The sequence below is a fragment of the Oryza brachyantha genome, chromosome 3 (genome assembly GCF_000231095.2).
Source record: "Oryza brachyantha chromosome 3, ObraRS2, whole genome shotgun sequence".
Lineage (NCBI taxonomy): Eukaryota > Viridiplantae > Streptophyta > Magnoliopsida > Poales > Poaceae > Oryza > Oryza brachyantha.
The window spans coordinates 17,600,574-17,622,381 of NC_023165.2; the positions used below are offsets into that span (position 1 = coordinate 17,600,574).

Below are 21,808 nucleotides of genomic sequence, written 5' to 3' on the forward strand. Positions count from 1 at the left end.
ATAATTGTTTATTAATCTAGATCTTCCTCCGAGTTTTCATGTTAGAAATTCCAGTATCACCATTGTAGGTGTGTCCGTTGTAAAGATTATTTATTGTCTCATATATACCGGCCTCTCGTCAGTAAGACATCCAAAATTTTGGTTTCAGGACGGATTTTGAGATTAAAAGGATAAGGCAAACTTCATGGTTTGTTTACAGGAACTTATTTTTTTTAATGGAACGGGAAAGGAGAATTGCGGATACATATTTGTTGTATATGCATATAAAATTAAATTAAGTAAATGGGATGGTAACTCTCATCATAAATTGATAGTATTAGTGCCTAACTAATTATTAGATTGAACTACATTAAGTATATTCTAAATGTATATAGAGCTTTTGATTTCAAATTATATGATATAGATTCTTAACATCCATTTACACTTAAAATATAGTCTCTATATAAACTCCTACTAATTGTCATAACTATCTAGCACTTGTACAAACAAGGGATTGGTCCTGAAAATAAAAAAATTCATGCTAGCCTCGCATTAACTCTCCTATATAAACGCCCAATCCTTTGCCTCTTACCAAGCACGTCCCTTGGCTGTCAGGTAGTCGTGTAAAAACTGGAAATCGATCGCTGTCTAATTCTCTAGCTCGTACTAGGGATGGCAAAATTCCCGCCCCAACGGGCAGTTGCCGGGGGAAATTTCGTCCCGCGGGAAATCTAGAGTAGAGTAGGGCCCCAGTTTTTGGGGGGTCGGGAGGAGGAGGACAGTTTTAACCCGTGGGGCACCAAAAGAATAAAAAAGAAAAAAGAAAAAAATCAACTATTAAGCTAGCATGCTAGCCCACCGCTGCAGCAAAACGCTAGTCTCGTGTTGGTGCATCCCAGTCGGCCGCCAGTCCTAGTCCGCTACCGCTACAGAGGGCTGACGCCGCCCTCTGCAAGCCCGTTGCCCTCTTGTTAACGCTAGAATTTGGATAATTGTCGTTATAGATTAAATTGTGATTAAAGACTGAATTGGATAGGAAACAGGGCAATCGGATAGAAGACTAGGCAGAATACGACTCGGATTCAGCCAATAGAGTATGGATCGGATAAGAAATAGAGTATGATTGGACCTAGAATGTTACAGATAGATTCAGAAATAATCAGATTTCGTGTAATTTAATTTTATCTATTAGTTAGAGTTAGTTTAGATTTTTCCTTTATCTCTAAGAGAGTCAGAGTCCAATCGAGACTTGTGTGTTAGAGATCCGTTTAGTATATATCCTAACATTGCTATGCGTAATCTTGAACTGTGTTGGTTGAGTCCGATCTTCTATGATTATTGTAAGCAATCTAAGCTACATATTTTATAGATCTTGGTCGTTTGTCAGTCATTTATAGTCAATGATCTTTGCCAATCTACATACTTATCATATTTACATCAATAGAGTAGCGGATTGACTTACTATGTTATTTTTACACCAATCGACTTGATTTATTTAGATCGGCAGTTATTTAGGTTGCATTGGCTTATGAGAATTACATGTAACTTGGGTTTAGCCGATCGTAACACATGATTCATTGTTTATTCCAAGTAATTCAACGGTTTATTTATTAGCCCTATCTATCTTCATGTTTCCTATAATTATGTCGTGCTCAACTTTATATTGTCTTGGTTAAGTCCGATCTATGTATGTTTGGTTCAATTTGGTTATAGGGGCTCGTCCGATCGACTAATATTAATAAGTAACTTGGGGATTACGTTGGTCTACTATTTAATTCAAATATGTTTCTATCAAGTTTCTAGCCAATCCAAGCTTTTTACAGTCGATTGCTCAGTCTATCGGCTAACCGTTGTGGCATTAACATCCGATCGGCTGGATTATTAGTTACCAATCGGCTCGATAGCTGATCGACTTGTTTTATTCTTCCTCAAATCATTTGCAGGATCAAACTGACTGGTACGTCCGCATATCTTCTAAGAATTTAGGTCCTGTACCGAACTCCTAGGCCTTTGTGTGTGACACGTCAACATTTACATCTTGACATCAACACCTCTGCTCCCCGCCCTCCGCTTTCAGGCCAGCCGGTCTGCCCGCCGCCCTCCGACAACAGTGCACCCCCCCCCCGACCTCCGCCTGAATTACTATGTTATTTTTATACCAATCGACTTGATTTATTTAGATCGGCAGTTATTTAGGTTGCATTGGCTTATGAGAATTACATGTAACTTGGGTTTAGCCGATCGTAACACATGATTCATTGTTTATTCCAAGTAATTCAACGGTTTATTTATTAGCCCTATCTGTCTTCATGTTTCCTATAATTATATCGTGCTCAACTTTATATTGTCTTGGTTAAGTCCGATCTATGTATGTTTGGTTCAATTTGGTTATAGGGGCTCGTCCGATCGACTAATATTAATAAGTAACTTGGGGATTATGTTGGTCTACTATTTAATTCAAATATGTTTATATCAAGTTTCTAGCCAATCCAAGCTTTTTACAGTCGATTGCTCAGTCTATCGGCTAACCGTTGCGGCATTAACATCCGATCGGCTGGATTATTAGTTACCAATCGGCTCGATAGCTGATCGACTTGTTTTATTCTTCCTCAAATCATTTGCAGCATATCTTCTAAGAATTTAGGTCCTGTACCGAACTCCTAGGCCTTTGTGTGTGACACGTTAACATTTACATCTTGACATCAACACCTCTGCTCCCCCCCCCCCCCCCCCCCCCCCCCGACCTCCGCCTGACGCCGGCATGCTCCCTCCACCCAAGTCCCGACGCAGCCCAGGCGTCGACGGCCGATCTGTGAGACAGATTTGTTCTCGTTTTGCATTGCTGACACGATTTCTGGAATACTATGCATACACTCTGTCTTGCATTGTTGCAACAAATCGTTTTCGGGGATTTCGAGGCTCCTTTCCCGGGTGGGGACCATGCAGGGGCAGGGAGCCAGGGACGGGGACCGTTTTCCCCATTTCCGTTTCGGGGCAGCGGCCACGGGCGTTCCAGCCGTCCCCCCCACACCAGCTCGTACTCCATTAGCCAAACCTAACGACCAGGTCGGTTTTGCTTGTGAATCGTTGCAGGCTAGCAGAACCTTTTCGGATTTTAGCATAAACTATACCTGTCAGCTAGGATAGTTCGTTTAATGATACAAACACATTATGAATATTTGATTATCTTTAATGAACTACCATAACTGTTGCCTTTCCAAAGAAAAAAAGGTAAATAAGCTCCAAGCAACTTGCTATGGTTCCTTTACCATATCAGAATTCACAGAACAATGTAGTGTCCACAGGAAATAAATTAATTAAAAATAGTGTAATCATGGCGATCCCCAACATAAATGCTCCTCGAGGAAACACAGGCATCTTGCTCAACAAAAACAGCATAAAGCAGAGTATTCTGCACGGGCGGAACAATCATGCATTTGCTAGCTCAATTAATCAGGTCCAATAAACTGTAACAGCTTAAAATTTATCGTAAGCTGCGACACTGCAACAAGCCAACAAGTAGTGTGCGTTGCTTCATTCTCGCTCAAGAGATCATTGAGCACTAAATGCATGAAATTATAATATATCACATACATATTAAACTCCAAAACAAAGGGAGCGGCAGGAGGAAACTGAACGGACCCAAGTATCGTCATGCAACGCACATCAAAGCACGCTACCACGGTAGCACCTTACCCATCATTTGATTGACAAGTAACTCAAAGCACCACTTCAACTATTGTTGAAATAGCAGGTAGGATTTAACATTTTAACTCAAGTCACAGTTCAATCTCGTCAGGAAGGCTCTGAAGGTCCAGCCAGCCAGTCCATCACTCGGTGATCCATCACGCAACTACAAGGCTCTTGAGGATTAATGCAATGTTCGCCATAATTTGAGCAGTCCATGAACTCCCCAAGCTCAAATTTTGAGTTCCAGATGAAGATATTCAGCCGAGAAGCTTTTCGAAGCACAGCACTTGATATTGCTGAAGTCTCGTAACCAGATATGTCCAGGTACTCGAGCTCCTCTAGGCAATCGAGGAATTTTATTATTACAGCACAAGACATATCAGAGTTTGGTATTTCAAGCTTCCTAAGGCGTGGAAGGGAGTTGCAAATGATCGAAGCCATCTCTTCATCCACATAAAGTGCAAACACCTTCAACTCCAAAAAATCTGGGCAACACTGATGCACATGGCTGAGGACATCGTGATTAATAAGACTCTCATCCACTGCCATGCCCTTAAGAGACTGTAATTTGTCAATCGCCTTGCAGAACTGATCATAAGTTATACATGTGGTAGGAAGGCTGAAATAGTGCAGATTTGGATTCCTGCAGAAAAAATGTCAAGAAATACATTTAGCTGTAATCCATAACAATATGTCCATAAATATCTGGAAAAAAACTGTTAACCAATTTGGACAAAGGAATACAGGCGAAATAAACAGCATGCACTGCCACAAATAATTACCCCCTCTATCCCAAAATATAAGCATTTCTAGGATTCAAGTTGTGTTCCACGATATAAGCATTTTTGCATTGATTCCATTATTTTAATCATTCCAATGATTCTAGAGTCAATCAAATGTTTAGAAAAGGAATCTAATCAATTCAAAGTTAAAAAATTGAGCACTGAACTGACTAAAAGAGAATTTTTTGACATCTTCTTCATCTATGCTAACCAGTCTAGAAATGCTTATACTTTGGAACTGAGATAGTGCTTACAAATGATTCTAACAGAAAATGCCATAAGAGTATTATGCAGGGATAGAGCATACTGCAAAACCACATGCTATTGAATCTCAAGTTAATGTTGCATGATTGTGACCTTAAACCTCATAGAAAATACCATTTTCACATAACTCACAGTGTTCTAATGAAAATATTGGATAGGCATTACTGAATCAGAAACAACTAGTGAACTCTGAAAACATGGAATGATGGAAAATTTACTGCTACTATCTCTATGAACTATAAACAGAAGAGCAATGAACTTAGAAATGTATGTGTGAAAGCAACCAAAAAAAACAGGGGGTGGTTACCAGACAAAAGGATATTGTCAATGTTTTGTATCGGCAATAAATAAAGTGGTAGAAACAAGATCGAAAAAGAGAGTGCACAGGAGATAAGGGATTATCCAGCGTTGGTCCTTCGAATACGAGTAATACCCGCTGGCTAGAGTTTAGTTTGTCCTCAAGGGACCCCTACCTCCATTTATATACCTGGGGTAGGGTTACACGGGTTGGGTACTGAGTCACATACGACATCAGCCTCCTATATCTGATATATGGGAGGGCCCGACTAGGTTTACATGCTTAGCCATAAGACCACTGCCTATAGTATATGAATAGATAGGTGATGCGGATACCCCTATTCCATACTATCCACATATATGAATTCAGATTTCAAACTAGAATTTAAATGTAGAAATTTATCAGTGGGTTACCGGTCAAAATACAAATATTTGGACTCGCATTTCTACCCAATAGACAGAAGTATCCACATGTACTAGATTTCACTGGGAGCCAGCTCATCTTACATCCAAAAGGCATCTTAGGGCGTAACATTGCCTTGACCTCTACCATCTAATATAGACCGACACTCTGGGTTCCTTTACACAACTGTTACACGTAAGCAAATCAATTTGAGGGAAAAATAAGAGAGTAATCGTTTCTGGCACTAAATTGGTAATACATGAGATCACTTTTCTTCTCATTCTCTGTTTGAGCAGATCTGTAGTGTAGGAAAAAAAACTCTCCTGCGTCATTCTAATCAGAACTCAGGGCAAAAAAATTTGAACTGAATCAGGAAGAACTGAGATAAGTTTGTTGAATGGCTGACCACTTTCATCACGCTGCCATCACAGTTGCCAATACCGTGAGTCCAGGTGATCAGTGCAACAGCATGAGGGACAACATGCACCACAGCAATGGCATACATTGTGCATTAGAGTGCTAATGCTGTTACTGGAGTTTTTTTAAAAACATTTTTAATTAATAATTTTATTACTAAATCTCGAATAAAATATTTTCATATTATGAACCTTTTGGCCATAACACTAACTTTGACATAGCAAGATAATGATGCCACACAGAGTGTTTAGCGTGGCAAGCTTGCCACGCCAGTGACACTGGCATGGCAGGACAACGTTGCAACGCCATCGTTGATTGCGTGGCAAGCCTGCCGTGCCAACCAGCTTGTGTGGCAACATTGTCTTGCCACGCTACCGGTATTAGCGTGGGTAAAAGTTTCATACGGTGAAAATATTTTTTTTTGAGGTTTAGTAATAAAATTGTTTATTAAAAAAGTTTAAAAAATAAACAAAGTTCGTTACTGGACTGCACATCGGAGTGCATGCCCGCGTGGCAGATGACATTCCTATGTTGAAGCAAGTTTCACTCCAGAACTAGTAAATTCTATTTGGGGAGAGAGGACCAAAACTGTAAAGTATAAATAGTTGTGTTGATGGTTGGGTAATCATGAAATAAAACAATATCTTAGCAGAAAAATGGCCATTGGATTAATTTCAATGGTAAATGTATAGGATACACTGCACCGGTGCGCCCCAACATGCCTCCATTTCACTGGGGACAGTAATTCCTCCGAACTCTGTGCCCAGCTCACCTCACCTTGATGGGTGATTGCTATCAGGATCCTAGGCAGGACTGTTTTGTCTTTAATGTATTTCAAATCTAGTCTTGTTTTGTAGTCCATACTCTTCAGGATGTCTCTATTGTCGCAGGTGTTTTTGTTTGTTCAATAAATAAATCAAGATGTTATTTCAGTGTTTGCACACTCTAACCTAATTAAACGATTTGAAAGAGGTAAAATACTTAGAATAAGCGATCAGTAAGAGCACGCATGGTCTTTACTTATTAACCTTTTCTTACAGGAAGTATTTTCTTGTTCTGTGCAAATGGTGGCCTGTGGACAGATATTGTGAAACAGGAGGAGCATCATTTTAGGATCGTGCACTGATATCCAACACTTCTCCCCACATACAGGCATAAAATTCACATGCATCATCTCCATTACCATTTCTCTAGTTTGGACAAAACATATGACTGCAATGTGGCACATTGGCAGTAACAAATTGTTATGGGTGCTAGTTCATCACTTTGGATTATCAGTTGAATTTACTGACATAAAATTCTCAATTATTATTATAATGTAATGCATTGATTAGACACGTGGGCAAACTCCACAATCATCTATCCGATGGTGGCACTTACTTCCATTTTTCATTTAACAATATAGCTCCTTTCAAGTTTATTATAACGCCTAGTGAAAAATACAGAGTTGAGAAGGCGAGGAACAATAGATCTAATTTAACTTCCTAAATATAGTAGTTCAAACAAAAAAAAATGATACATTCAGATTGTGTCTAACTTACAGCAAAAGTAATAATATATGACCTCTCATGGTTATGGAGAATCTGGACTTCACTGTAAATTATGCATGGGAAGTACACAACACATGCTTAGAAATTAAGAGAATCTATCTCATGAACACATTTGGAAAACCAGAATACAGTTGAAGGTTAAATTAAACATTAGCTACTTAAACAGGGCACTGTTCTTATTGAAATAACTTGTTGAAAAAAAACTGGCTTGGAAACCATGCAAGCTCTTTGTTTCGCATAACAGAGACAAACAAAAGAAAGTAAAATTCGATGTGTACTGTATAAGGTGATCCATACCACTGTGGGTATTTGCTTGTGACAAAGGCCATTTCTTTAGTTCATTTCTGGAAACAAAAAAAATAACTAGTGGGAATTTAGCATGTAATTGGTTTAGCAGCCATTCTTTGAGAAATTTTAAAACTGCAGAACAGAGATTGTTTTGAAAGAAGACAGTAAGACAAAGAGTCTAAGATCTCCTTGTGCCATAACACTTCATGCTTGTGCATTGCTACCATCGAAGGTATATTAAAATGTGAAACTGCAACATTTCATGCTTAGTGTGGACAAACATTAAGAAAGCCACAAGCAATGGGGTCTTATACCAAGATCCATGCATCACAAAGAGGATAAGCCTTGAATTCAGATTACTGCTGTTATGGAAAGGTGTTCTTATGTTCACAATCTGGCTTGTTTTTCCTGTTCAGGATGACTGTAATAAGGTGAAACTATTAGCACAGATATCCTTATATTTTGGTAAGATATCTGGGGATTAGGTTCCAACAGATATTCTGGGATGCCATTAATAGTTTATCAGTAATGTGATGGGGGATCACGGATGGCTATACATTTGGAAATTCAAATCAGGTGAATCAATCTAGACTCTATAATCAAAACAACAAAAATCAATTTTCCACCGAATTATAACAACATAAAATTGCTGATATAATCTTTATGGCAACTTGTTGTTCTGCTTAGCTTACAAGATGAACGGAGCATCTGTTCTAACACCTCCCCCAATTTTTCGTTTCTGCTTCTGCTGATAAGCTAATATTTGACCGACAAGTTTTTTTCTACCAAAGTTTATTTTCCCGACTTGGCTGTTAAGTCACTAGAAATACATATATAAAAGTTTTATTCACAATTTATTTTTCGTTTGCAAATATGCTCCAAACAATCACCCCTAATGCCCCTTCATGCTACAGAACTAAATGAGCACATGAACTAAGATAAAGTACATCTCTTTGAACAAGAACTGGGCGGATGTGGAAGATTATTCCCCAATTCGGTAATTCAATCTTCGCAGCAATAATAAAGCATATTTCAAACAGACAATGAGAAGGAGGCGTTACCTCTTTGCAAGGAAAAGGAGGTGCTCCTCATCGGCGAACTCCGGTAGGAGCAGGGCCTCCATTCGACCGTCCGCCCGCCTCGAGGCGATCTCAAGCACGCTGCAGAGATCGGCTTGCAGGGGGACGCGCCCGCGCCCGGCGGCTTCTTCCGCGCCGTCTCCCGCCGCGAGCCGGAGCCGGCGCCGGGCCGAGGTCAGGGCGGGCCAGTCCCGGAGGTCAACGTGGCGCCACACGAGCGGGTCGCGAGCCGCTGCCCGCCACGCGGAGCAGGTGCGGGTGGCGCCGCCGGAGAGGAGGTCGGGGACGCCCACCCGGGACATGATGGCCACGAGTAGGTCGTGCTGCAGGTCCGCCCATGGCCGAACCGTCGGCGACGACGACGCCATGGACGACGGGCGGATTGAGAGCCACAGCAGGGCAGAGGTAGGTCAATCAATACATGAGGATGTGCCGATGTGGAAGATGGCTCTCATGGGCTTAGAGCCCAAGTGCAATGGGCCCGAAAACTAAGCCAGGCCCAATAACAAATATTGGGTGGGAAAAAAAAAGTACGAAGTACCCCCTGCTGTAGTCGGCCGAATTACCCTCTAAACCCGAAAACCAGACATTGTTTACCCTGAACTTTCAATACGGGGCAAAATACACCTCTCGATCCAATCAAAGTGGTTTTGTCATACGTGGCATACATGTGGCGGTTCAGTCAGTATTTTCTTTTTTTTAAATGGTGGAGCCCACATGTCATAGCCCTAAACTCTCTCTTTCTCTCTCTCAGCCTGAAGGGCGAGGGCGGCGGGCGCCGTTGCCCTCGCCCCCCCCCACCCGCGATGGCGGGGGTCGACGAGCTTGGTGCTGTTGCCCTCGTCCCCGCCCGCCCTTCCGCCACCGCCATTCTCAGCGTCGTCAGCAATTTTAGATAGAAGAAACTTTTCTTCTATCTAAAATAAAAGAATGTGGACCCTCTATCCAAATCCAATTTGCATCGATAAAATAAATCCAAATTCCAGTAGTAGATGAATAATTGCAAATTTTTGTGTGTACGAGATTAGAATAACTTCAAAATAACTGACATCTCCAGCATTTGATTCCTTACTAACAAAGAATTTATTGGTACACTTGAAAAGTACCCCAGAAAATCGAAGCAAGAGTTTGCTAGTTGGTTTAGATAGATCCTTCGCGATTGAGTCCAAAAAGAGAAAGAATATTGCCACAAACGGACAAGGTAACATTTCCATTTCTTCTTCAAAAGAGGAGTTCCTGATATGCATCTTGCGTTTGTGGGGTCCGAGAGTGGTTGAATAAGTATTGCGTGTGGAAAGAAGTAGACGAAAATGATTTTAGATTCGAAATAGGTGCATTCAACTAAGTCGTACTTTGAATCCAATTTCAAGTTCGATTAGAAGGATAGAAAGGCCATGAGGATGGGAAAAGAAAAATCAAATCTTTTTAATTGCTTCTCCTTTTTTGCAATTTTCTTATTATTTATCTAATCCAATAGAATACTTTTTTTGCAAACTCAAAAATACAATAGTCAATATTCCTTATAATAGATATACTTAATTATATCATAAGAATCTTAATATATTTTTCGAATAGATAGAAATAGTAAACCCTAGAGTAACTTTTATCCGTTGAGCGATGGCCCTTCCACTCAGCACCGTCGGATCACTAAGGCCGACTTTCGTCTCTGCTCGATGGGTGAGTCTTGCAGTCAAGCTCCCTTCTGCCTTTGCGCTCGAGGACCAATATCGTCTGGCCCGAGCAAACCTTTGCACGCCTCCGTTACCTTTTGGGAGGCCTACGCCCCATAGAAACTCTCTACCTGAGACTGTCCCTTGGCCCGCGGGTCTGACACAAGGTTAGAATCCGAGCTCTTCCAGAGTGGTATCTCACTGATGGCTCGGGCCGTCCCGGAAGGGGGCCTTCTTTGCCTTCCACCTAAGCTGCGCAGGAAAGGCCCAAAGCCAATCCCAGGGAACAGTAAAGCTTCATAGGGTCTTTCTGTCCAGGTGCAGGTAGTCCGCATCTTCACAGACATGTCTATTTCACCGAGTCTCTCTCAGAGACAGTGCCCAGATCGTTACGCCTTTCGTGCGGGGCGGAACTTACCCGACAAGGAATTTCGCTACCTTAGGACCGTTATAGTGCCCTTGCGCGCCCGCCCGCCGCCGCCAATCTCAGTGTCGTCCGCACAGCCGCCGTCCTCGCCAGCCCGTCGTCCACATTTGCGCGCCTGCCCGTCGCCGCCATTCTCGGAGCCGTGCCCGCCTGCCCTCACCCCTTCGCCCTTGCATGCTCGCTCACTGCCAATCTCAGCGCCATCTGCACAGCCACCGTCCTCGCCCGCCCGTCGTCCGCACTTGCACAGTCGGCACTCCTCGCCACCGTCGGCGCTCTTCTCGTCGGTGCAGGCCGCCTCCTCGAGACGATCTTTCTCTTGGTGGGAGTGATTGGCCTGCATCACCTACGCGCTCCGGTCGACATCGCCACCAGTGAGCGACACCTCTACTTCGCTAGCATGCTCCTCCTCCGGTTGCTACCGATGTTGCTGCTCGAGCATCTCCTCGCCTTCGTTGTGGTGCTCCGACTCCGACAGGTGATCCGCCATATATCTCGTATCCTTCACCGATGTGCGCTTCTTCCTGAGCTTCCCGGTGCAAGCTCACGGCACTGTCGCCGTGGTTGATCTAGTCATCCTTGCTCTGCCGCTGCCTAGCGATGCTCTCCTCCTTGATTCCACCATCCAAGCTCTACTCCTCAATGGTGGCAACGCGAGACTCCTTCCCTTGATGAAGCTCGTGCTCCTGTTCTAGGTCTCTTCTCGCATGGCTTCTTCCTCTTTCTCCTCCTTTTCATCTGTGCACGCCCGCCGCCCTCGCCCTCTTCGCCCTCCAGCCTGAGAAAGAGAAAGAGAGAGTGTTTAGGGCTATGACAGGTGGGCCCCACCATTTAAAAAATAAAAAATTGTCTGGACCGCCATGTATACGCCACGTATGACAAAACCGCTCTGGATTGGATTGAGGGTGGTAATTTGCCTAGTATTGAAAGTTTAGGGTAAACAATGTCTGATTTTCGGGTTTAGGGGGGTAATTCGGTCGACCGTGATAATTCAGGGGGTAATTCGTACTTTTTTCCTACTGGGAGTATCAAAGTCTATTTTTCTTTTGACTATGAAACATGAAATTTAAAATATTATCTGATTTTGATAGTTATTTAATATTACATCCGTTCCACGTTATACAGGGATGACCATTAATTCACAAGATGTCTAGGCCAACGTGAATAGGTGTTGATCTAACTGATAATCGGTTTGAGACATGTGCGTGTGTGTTCTTTGGTGGATCATTCTTCCGGCTCGTTCTTCTTCTTCATTTTCTGTTGCAACCGCTGCAAAATTGCATGGAGGGAATGAGCTTATGCTTATGCTCTTATTCTTTTTTGTTAGCGGAAGCGCGAGCCAATGAACAGAGGACATGTGTGGGCGTGTGGCTTATGCATGGATGTGTGGAATTTTTTTGAGAATTAACATAATTTTAATGGAAAATCACAAAATTAGAGGGCATCTATAAAAAATCGTAAATTAGGGTCCTGTCGAACTGCCGTAGTTTGATAGGACCCTATTGAACAGCCAGCAGTCGACTGGGGAGGAGATCGGACTAGATCGCCAGCGTTGCAGTTGGACAAGGCATGTCGAACTGCCCATGTTCGACAGGGTGGCCTGTCTAGCTTTCAAAGTTAGACAGAGGGAGACAGGCTCGACAGGCCCGACTGACTCAGCAGTCAAATGGGTGGTGGGGCCTATGAAACTCCCTCTGTTCGATACGCCCCTGTCAAACGCCCATCGTTCGATAGACCCCTAAATTTGCGATTTTTCCCGAATGGTCTCTGCTTTTGCAATTTTTCATTAAAATAATATTAATTCTCAAAAAAGTTCGGGATGTGTGGCTACACGTGTTTCTTGTTCACCTTTGGCATGGTGTATATGTCTGAGGAATGTCCTTTGCACAAATACATTGCTTTATAGTTGTTTTATGTAAGTTGTAAGTGTTGGTCTACACTCCGCAACGTTGTCACGAATATCATATACCTTATGAGGTTTTGTATGGTTGTTTAATACTAAGAAAGTTTTTTTGTTTTGGTTTCACATAGTGGTAGAATGGGTAACTCAAATCCATCCCTACCCCATGTTTTTTTCTAGGAAGATGGTAGAACACTATATAGCGCAACTTGAATTACTCATGATGCATTTATCTTGGTCCGATTCAAATTATTTGTATTTTGATCCAATGTCATACGTTACTTCCTCCATTCATGACATTTCTTTCCTTTGTTTAACGTTGTTCCTACTCCCCCTAATCAGAGTTGATGCATCCTTCCTTTCTCTCTTGCTGCCTTCCACAAATTTAGTAGCATGGTCCATACCCTAACTTACTGGTCCATATGTAAGCCTAAATAAGCAATCTAAAAGGAACACAAAACCCAGACATCCCAGATTCACTTCTTTCCTTCTCTTCCGGTCATTCAATTGAATAGATCCCCTTCAACCATTCCTCTCTCTCGCTGCAAGTCTGCATCGCGCATGTGCACATGGTGGAGCCACGGAACATTCTACCTTGCCCTATCGTTGCGCCACGCCCGAACCATCAACCTATCGCCAGCCATAGCTTGTCCTGCTACTGGCCTACTGCGCCTTGCTGAGCTGCTATCCTACGCTAGTGAGTGTGCCTCCTCCCCTACCCCACCCCTCCCCGATTGATGCCGTCCTTCACTTGTGAGCACGCCATCGCCACCGCCACCCTCAAACAACATCGATCGACATCCTCCGCCCATGAGCACACATTCAGTTGCCACTGTCATATGCCTATGAGCATCAATGCCCTCGAGTGCTACTGTCTAACGTCCTCGCTCTTGACCTCTATCTGACCATTGTCGCCCTCTGCCATTGAGGTTCGCTAGTCATTTCCCTTCCCCTAAAAGAAGGGTAAGCTGTTGGCCACTGCTCATCTGCTTCCATGGACCTGTGTTGCATGCATGCTTATTCCCTTGGCTTCTTGTGTAGTGTGACCAAGAGCATGATTTATGGATATTTCTTCCTTCTAAACACAAATTATGAAAACCAAATTATGGTTTCAATACCAACTAAAGGAAACATGGAAACATATCACATTAACCACACTTTCCAAACTTCATTTTCCTTGTCAATCTAATTCTTCATACTAAAGGCAGATATATATTGAACTTTTCTTTAGGATAATGAGATGTGATTGTTAAATAGTCCCACATTGGTTGTGGAGGGACAAATGACCTAGAATATAAGTGAGGGAGCCTCTCACCTCAATGGCTAGCTTTTGAGGTGGGAAAGGCCCTTTACGATCCTATAATTGATATCAGAGCCTGGCTAGTTTAACATCTTTGGTCCGATGGACACAGTGTGTGAAGGCCTGATGGACCGTAGGGTGCCTGCGGGGATGCGGGGCCTATATACTTGATGGACCGTGGGCTGGTGATAGCCCGGATATGATGAAGGGGCGGTGAAAGGCTGAGGGACACCAATGTGTGAAGGGAGAGATTGTTGAATAGTCTCACATTGGTTATGGAGGGGCAAATAACCTATGACATAAGTAGGGGAGTCTCTCACCTCAATGGCTAGCTTTTTAGATGGGAAAGGCCCTTTACAATTCTACAATCATGAGGAGAGAGGTGGTGCATTGGTCGGAAAGGAATATCTTATGGTTTCTGTCTTCCTTTTCCTTCGTAGCCACTTTGATGTCCAGTCAAGCCATATCATAGTTTTGTTAGTTCTTTCGCTAGCTTGTGATTTTGTGATGAACTATCTAACCATATATTTTTCTTCTCTGTAGAAACCTCGTGATGGCACATGACATCAACTGGTAGGAGAATAAGCTACCCACACCTTGCTTTTGCTTCCTTTCTTCATACCTCCTTTACCATCTACTAGTGTCCTCTCCTGTAGTGAAGGTAATGCAATTTCTTTTACCTTTGTGTTGTTTTCCATGATTGTTGTTGATTTTGAAATTTTGACAATGAAATGCAACTATTTTGGTCTCCTATATATATGTAGATATGTGGATCAGTAATTAATATGGTAGACTATACTGAACAGTGTGGATGTGAAACAATGCCATAGGTCAAACATATGAATGGTTTCTAATATCCGTACATCTTAGGTTACCATTAATCATCTTCTCTCTATCTTACATGGCCCCAACATTACCGCTAACACTACACATTGCTACAGTACACTGCAGTATTGTAGTGTATCCTCTTCCGCATTTGTACATCCTCTCTTTAAAGCTCTGAATGAAAATAAATTGATAATTTTCTATATGAAAATAATTCAATACCTTATCATCATTATATGTGTTTATTTTATCTTGCCCAATTGAGAACTGTATATGTTCAATGATGCAACAAGTTATTGTTTTATTTTACGCATGTCGGTTATATGTAATTAATAATATAGTAACTCTATGTATCTTTTCTTTTTTAAGTGAATCTGAAAGTTATACTTGATTGATAAAATATATAGCTTCTTTTAATTTTTTTTTTTGCAATATTGAATGCTACCATTGCATTAGTACGGACATATTACTAGCTGCTTAAAGCTCTTTTTCAAATGCGTTAGATAATGATCTTTTTCTTTAACAACAAGTAAATTATTTGATTAGAAACAGTTAATGATAAATATGATGCCCCTACGAAAGTATAGTCGCTCCGACTATCCCACATTGTAAGTTCTGTCCGGTCCCATACTGTGGGTTGTTCCTGGAGGTCGCATGTTTTTTATTTTTCTTAAACTTTTTTAATAAATAATTTTATTACTAAACCTACAAGTTAAATATTTTCACCATCCGAATATTTTGACCATTCTACCCCGTCTGCCGTGACAAGATAATATTGCCACGCTGAGTATAGTTCTTGTACATGGCGGATTGTCACACTAGCCACTTTGGCTTAACAACTTTTTTATTTGCCACACCAGGAGAGGTGATGTGGCTAAAAAGATTCAAATGCTAAAAATATTTACCTATAAGCTTTAGTAATAAAATATTTATTTTAAAAGTTTAAAAATAAAAAAAATCACACTCGTTGGAGACATGAGTATAGCAGGATTGGGTGTAATAGACATCCAAATATATATTTATCAACCTAGTGAAATATTGTCAACATCCAAAAGGCTTACCAACTCAACAAATAGGCAATTTTCCCATGTACTATATGTTGGCCACACGATCCGTGCCAGGACACTCCTTTTTCTACTGCAGTGTGGTGTACTTTCGTGCTGGATATCTATGTGCAAGTGCCATATGGTCACATGGGTACTTTGGTCATGTATCTCACATGCATGGGTCGGTGAATATATATGCAACCGATCTAGGTTAGTGTCGTGTGCGCTGCCATGTAAAGAACCATTCTTGCCACTCTTAGAAAAAAAGTTTTTTTTCCCAAGAAAGACATCTTTTTTTTTTTCATATAGACCAAGAGAAAACCCGTTCATAAAAATACATAGAGGGCTTCTACAGTCAAGGCTTGTTTCTGAGAATCATTTTCATATAGGGTCATCTTAATATAGTTATTTTCGCATATAGACATCTTAGTATGGAGACAAAAATATTTCCGTAGACGTGTCCCTTGCGAGCATATTTGTCGGCATGTCAAAACAACAGACCTAGGCTAGTCGATCTCTCTGTCTTCACTGCGTGCCTCTCCAGATCTGGTGACGACGATGGGTGTGGTAATATCAATGACTCATGGCAATGGTGATGAGTGTGGTAATGTCAATGGCTCATGGCAACAGTGGACTATGGCTGCAGGCTGCGGTAGCAACAACGGTAGCGGATCATGGGTTCTAGACCTAGGGTTTCTAGGAATTTTTTTACCAAAATTCATTTAATTTACCTAGTCTTTTCGTGTGTAGTTGTAGCGCCCGCGTATAAAATTCCTGATTTTCACATATGATTGATTCCAGAGGAGCGTTTAGTATATATGTATGCGTAAATGTGTTTTGTCCCTACGTAAAAAGCTTATTCATATTTCATAGTAGTGACCCTTTTCACCTGCACCGAGCACTCGTGACGCTAATGATGCCATGTCGTCTCAAAAGGGCAGTATAATGCTGGCACACCCCCAAACCCCCACTAGCTCATCCGTTCAAGTGGCATGCATGATCGATTGCGTGGTGATAGTGCTCCCCACCAGCGAGTGCATGCTAAAGATCAGTTCTAGAGCGATCGCTGATATCCGGCGGATCGGACCAATTGACTGGATCATTTAAATTACTGCCCTCTCCGTCCCTAAATATTTGACGCAGTTGATTTTTTTATACATATTTGACTATTTGTCTTATTTTAAAAAATTACATAATTATTAATTAATTTTATATCATTTTATTTATTATTAAATATATTTTTATGCATATATATATATAGCTTTACATATTTGACAAATTTTTTTGAATAAGATGAATAGTCAAAAGTTTATAAAAAAGTTAATGACGTTAAGTATTTAAAGACAGAGTGATTACTATATTTCGTGCCTCTATGATATAGTATGCAGACCCATCATCTGGGGATTGCCAAACTGTTGAATGGAACGCAAGAGAATAAGGTTTTGTTTAGGCTCTGTTTCTTTCAGCTTAGGATTATTATAATCTAGATTATTGAAAGTAAGCTAAAAGAAACAGACAATTTATTGAAGTAGCTTATTATAATCTGGAGCCCAACTTATTATAATCTGATAAGCTCATTTAGGTGGGCTTTTTTTAGCTTATTGGGTAAAAAATTATTCACCATGCCACTCCACCTCTCTTTAGACTTGCAAACCCAATAATCTAGGCTCTAATAATCTAGGAAAGAAACAATCACAGCTTATTCTACTACAGATTATAACAATCTACCTTATAATAATCTAACTCAATTATCTAGATTATAATAATATTAAGCTGAAAGAAACAAGGCCTTAGTTTGTAAATTTTTTTGCAAAAACATCACATCAAGTTTTTAAACACACATTTGAAGTATTGAACGCAGTCTAATTATAATACAAATTTCAGATTCCGCCTAAAAACCGCGAGACGAATCTTTTGAGTCTAATTAATTAATCCGTCATTAGTGTAGGCTGGTTACTGTAGCACTTATGACTAATCATGTCCTAATTAGGCTCAAAAGATTCGTCTCACGATTTCCCCTATAACTGTATAATTACTTTTAATGTTCATGTATATTTAATACTTTATTTAGGTGTCTAAAGATTCGATATGATATTTTTAGGAAAAGTTTTTAGAAAATACACAGGGCCTAAAAGAAGTTAGCTATTCACGTAGACTTTGGAAGCGCTAACTGACTTTGGAATAAAAAAAGTAGCACCCTAGGTACCCTCACAAACTGTAAACATGGCAATGTATTCTACCCTACAACATTATTCCAGCTGATTTTACTTATTATATCGTTCTTCATTATCATTCTTTAAATCCAATGGAATACATCATTCATCATTTTGTTAACGGCATATATTTGTAGTGAGTAGTAAATTAATATATCCGACAGCTATAAATGCAAGTGTGGATATATAACATATTTTGTGAAAATAGGATCCACACGTCAGTCACGTTAAAATACGGTGATTTTATAGGCTTGCTTCACTCCTGTATAAACGTCTACCCAAATAAATATCACTAAGACAGTAATGCTTTGTAGTAAAGCGAAACGGGTTACTTACAAACAAAAAATTATAGTTTAAGTAAAACTTTTATATACGTATCTATAACCATTCAAAACTAAATACTATGAAATAAACAGGGATAAAAAAATCTATAAATCAACTCTAAAATTACATTTTAAATTTTAAATTTTAAATTTTAGTTTATATGCAGTCGTACGAAAAACAAAGACTATGGGAGCCGAAACCACACAGCCCCGCCTTATGTAAACTGCCTTATGCTACTTGCATCCTGGCGTTAAAATTACCAGAATACCCGTCAATGATGATGTCCCACACTCTCCATCTAGCTTAAGTGCTTAACCGGATATGTAATAATGCAGTCCACGCGTAGTATCGATCTGTGACTGCGAATCCTTTTGATTGCGCGTTTTTGTGCCTTATATCCATCACTTATATCGCAAGATAAGCATAACTAGCAAGGCAAGCAAAGCAATGGAGATTGCTGATGCAATGATAGCTAATGTACTTGGCCAGGATATATCTTTTTCGAGAGATTATGATCAACAGATCAAATCTTGCAATTGAATTTTAGCATTCAAGAGAACACAAGGCGGTACATTCATCCATTCGTGCAGCCTGAATTAATTCTCAAGATTTGATTATGTGACGGTGGTTGATGGATTAAGTTTAGGGCTATCTTCTCGTGTTTTCTTTTCCGGGACTCTTCGTACTGAAGCTCACAACCGTCTGAAATTTGCACCGCGGCTAACAGTACTGTGAAATAAATGGTACGTTATCCACTATTACTCCCTCCAGACACAAATAAGTGTCAATTTAGACACTTTTAAAGTTAAATTAATGAGACATAGTAGACCGCTTGTTTCTTTGATGAGTCTTAAAATAGTTTAAGATAAGTATAATAGCAGGCTATAAGCTAACTAAATTTTTATGTGGAGGAGTGAGGGAAAGAGAGATGAGAAATTGGTTGTAATCTTGTAGCCAGCTTGGGCATAAGAACCAAGAAACTATGTGAGAAAGACATGTGGGGCTTGCATTAATAATAAAGAGTTAACTACTATATGGGTAGACTAAGAGAAAACTACATAGATCCTTAAACCAGCTTATTAACTATATTATTAGTCTTACTCTAATGTATCTGTGCACTATACTACTTGTGTTCTGTAATTACGGTCAATGTTTTAACTTTTTATATTTTTATATGCAGGAACATTGCCAACGTGTTGAGGAGATTTAGAGAAAAACATGCTTGCAATATATCTTAAAGGAATATGTCGTTGCTTCTTTTGTTATACGCAGAAGATGTGAACTTACCCTTAATATGTCCCTTTTTACTTGATCAATCATCAAAGTAATATTTTTTTATTAAAAATGTTCCCGCATGTACCTAATATTCATGAGGCTAAGATTTGAATCCCCGTGAATGAAATCTTTGACCCATGAGGCCACGACTACTTTTGGTGCTTCTCCTTTCTACCCTTCAATAACCCTTTAATAGTATGTATTACGAACCACATTCGGCAAACAACACATAAATTTAGATGTCATCAACGGGTGATTGTTCGGTTTTATCAGACAAACGACATATTTGCAAATCAAATATAATTTGTGAATAAAACTTTTATATACGTGTTTTAGCAATCTAAAAGCTAGAATTGAAAAATAAACTACAGCGAAAAACTCTAATCAACTTCAAACTTAAGCAGAAGCGAAAAGATGGGGTGCAACATTTTCTTTTCTCTCAACACCGTCAATGTATCTTTAACTTATTGGGTTTTTTTTATTATCCTTGAAAAGTATCTCAAGGTACTAAAAATTTTATTATAAGTCTTTGGTATCTCGAGGTACGATGTACCTCAAGTACCATTTTACACTGAAAAGTGTAGTACCTTGAAGTACTTTTTCAACGATGTAAAAAAGCTCTAACTTATTAGGGTCGTTTGGATCGCACGTTTTGTGAGATGGCATTTTAGTTTTCTTGATCAAAGTTTAGCTAAATCCTTGTTTGGTTAACATATCAGAAATAAAACCAACTTTTCAGGGAACCGAAAATACACATTTACTAAAACCTACTGGGCAGTGTTTTTATGATGATATTTAGTTTTAGCTGTTCTCCATTTGTTGCTCAACTTATCATTATTCTCCCAGGCAGCATGCTATTGATATATATAGGACCGCCTCATTTTGTTCGTTCTCAGCCAAAGAACATAATTGCTGTATCCAATAATAACAGAACAATAACGGAAAGTGGAACTTTCTAAAACTTATAATAGAACTTATTTTTTGAAGACCAGTTTTATTCACCTTAACCAAACAACCACTTAGTGTATAATAGTGCAATAAAGGCGCGCATAGTCAAATTATATTATTACGATGCACCATAAGATAAAATAATTGAGACGAGTGAAAACAGGTTCATTATTGAGATGCAGTCTATAACAACAGTTAATCCATTCTATACTATTAAGAAAACATAAATTATGTAATATGTCACTGCAAAGCTCAGTTGTATAATATACTATCAAACAACTTGTTTTCTTATTTATATGCTATCGCCGTTAGTTAACCCGCAGTCAAAGTCCATTAAGAGCAGAGAAAATGTTCATTTTGATAAATGACGTTTGAGCGAGACAAACGTGGATAATGCTGCAAGAACCTGATATGGAAAAAACAAGTTGTGAATTGAGTTTTGCCAATAGCATGTTGTATAACCGTCGATTTGTTGACCGTATAAAATGGATTGACTCAACACCACGTATTAAACCAGTAATATATCTGTGCATTGTAACAGGTTTATATTAATGATGGACTGCACATGCCCATAAAAAAATCATATAACTAATAATGAACTATACAAGATAATGGGAAAAATAAACGGTTTTCCTAGTGTCGCAAGGTTCCAGTCGCTAATAGCGTTCAAGACACAACGTTTGATTCTGAGATCAGAGTAATATATAACCTTTTTTTTTTACGTATTCCACCCATTTTTTTCCTACAAGTAACATTATATTGATTCCAGTCGAGAGCAGTGTGTGTAGACATAACAAGAGTATATACGCCATGCTGCCCATGCTTGTAGTTATTGCGACAGACATACATATATATATCTTGACACCTGACTAGTTATAGACCACATGAGAAGAAGATAATGCTTCAAGCTTTCCCTACTTCTCGTAGTACCAGGCTACCTGGTTTCTGTAGAGCAAATCCGCACCACACGCTATGTTGTTGCGTTACCCGCGTACGTACGTACGTGTTATCAAAATCTTGGTCACATATATATGCTCATATACCATATGGCAATCTGACACATGCATATATATGCTTGATTACTTTGGTGCATATGCAGATTCTAATACAAATATGCAGCAAGCACATTCT

At 40.0% G+C, this 21,808-nt stretch overlaps 1 protein-coding gene across 1 annotated transcript; it reads right to left on the reverse strand.

The window, feature by feature from the left end:
• Positions 1–3,402: 3,402 nt before the first annotated feature.
• On the reverse strand, positions 3,403–9,146 carry LOC102712790 (F-box/LRR-repeat protein At3g48880-like). Its single transcript, XM_040522185.1, has 2 exons — positions 8,732–9,146; positions 3,403–4,312 (listed from the first exon to the last, which is right to left on the reverse strand). Exons 1-2 carry the CDS (start codon positions 9,115–9,117, stop codon positions 3,775–3,777), a joined length of 924 nt encoding a protein of 307 aa, XP_040378119.1. The 5' UTR covers positions 9,118–9,146; the 3' UTR covers positions 3,403–3,774.
• Between the last annotated feature and the right edge of the window lie 12,662 nt (positions 9,147–21,808).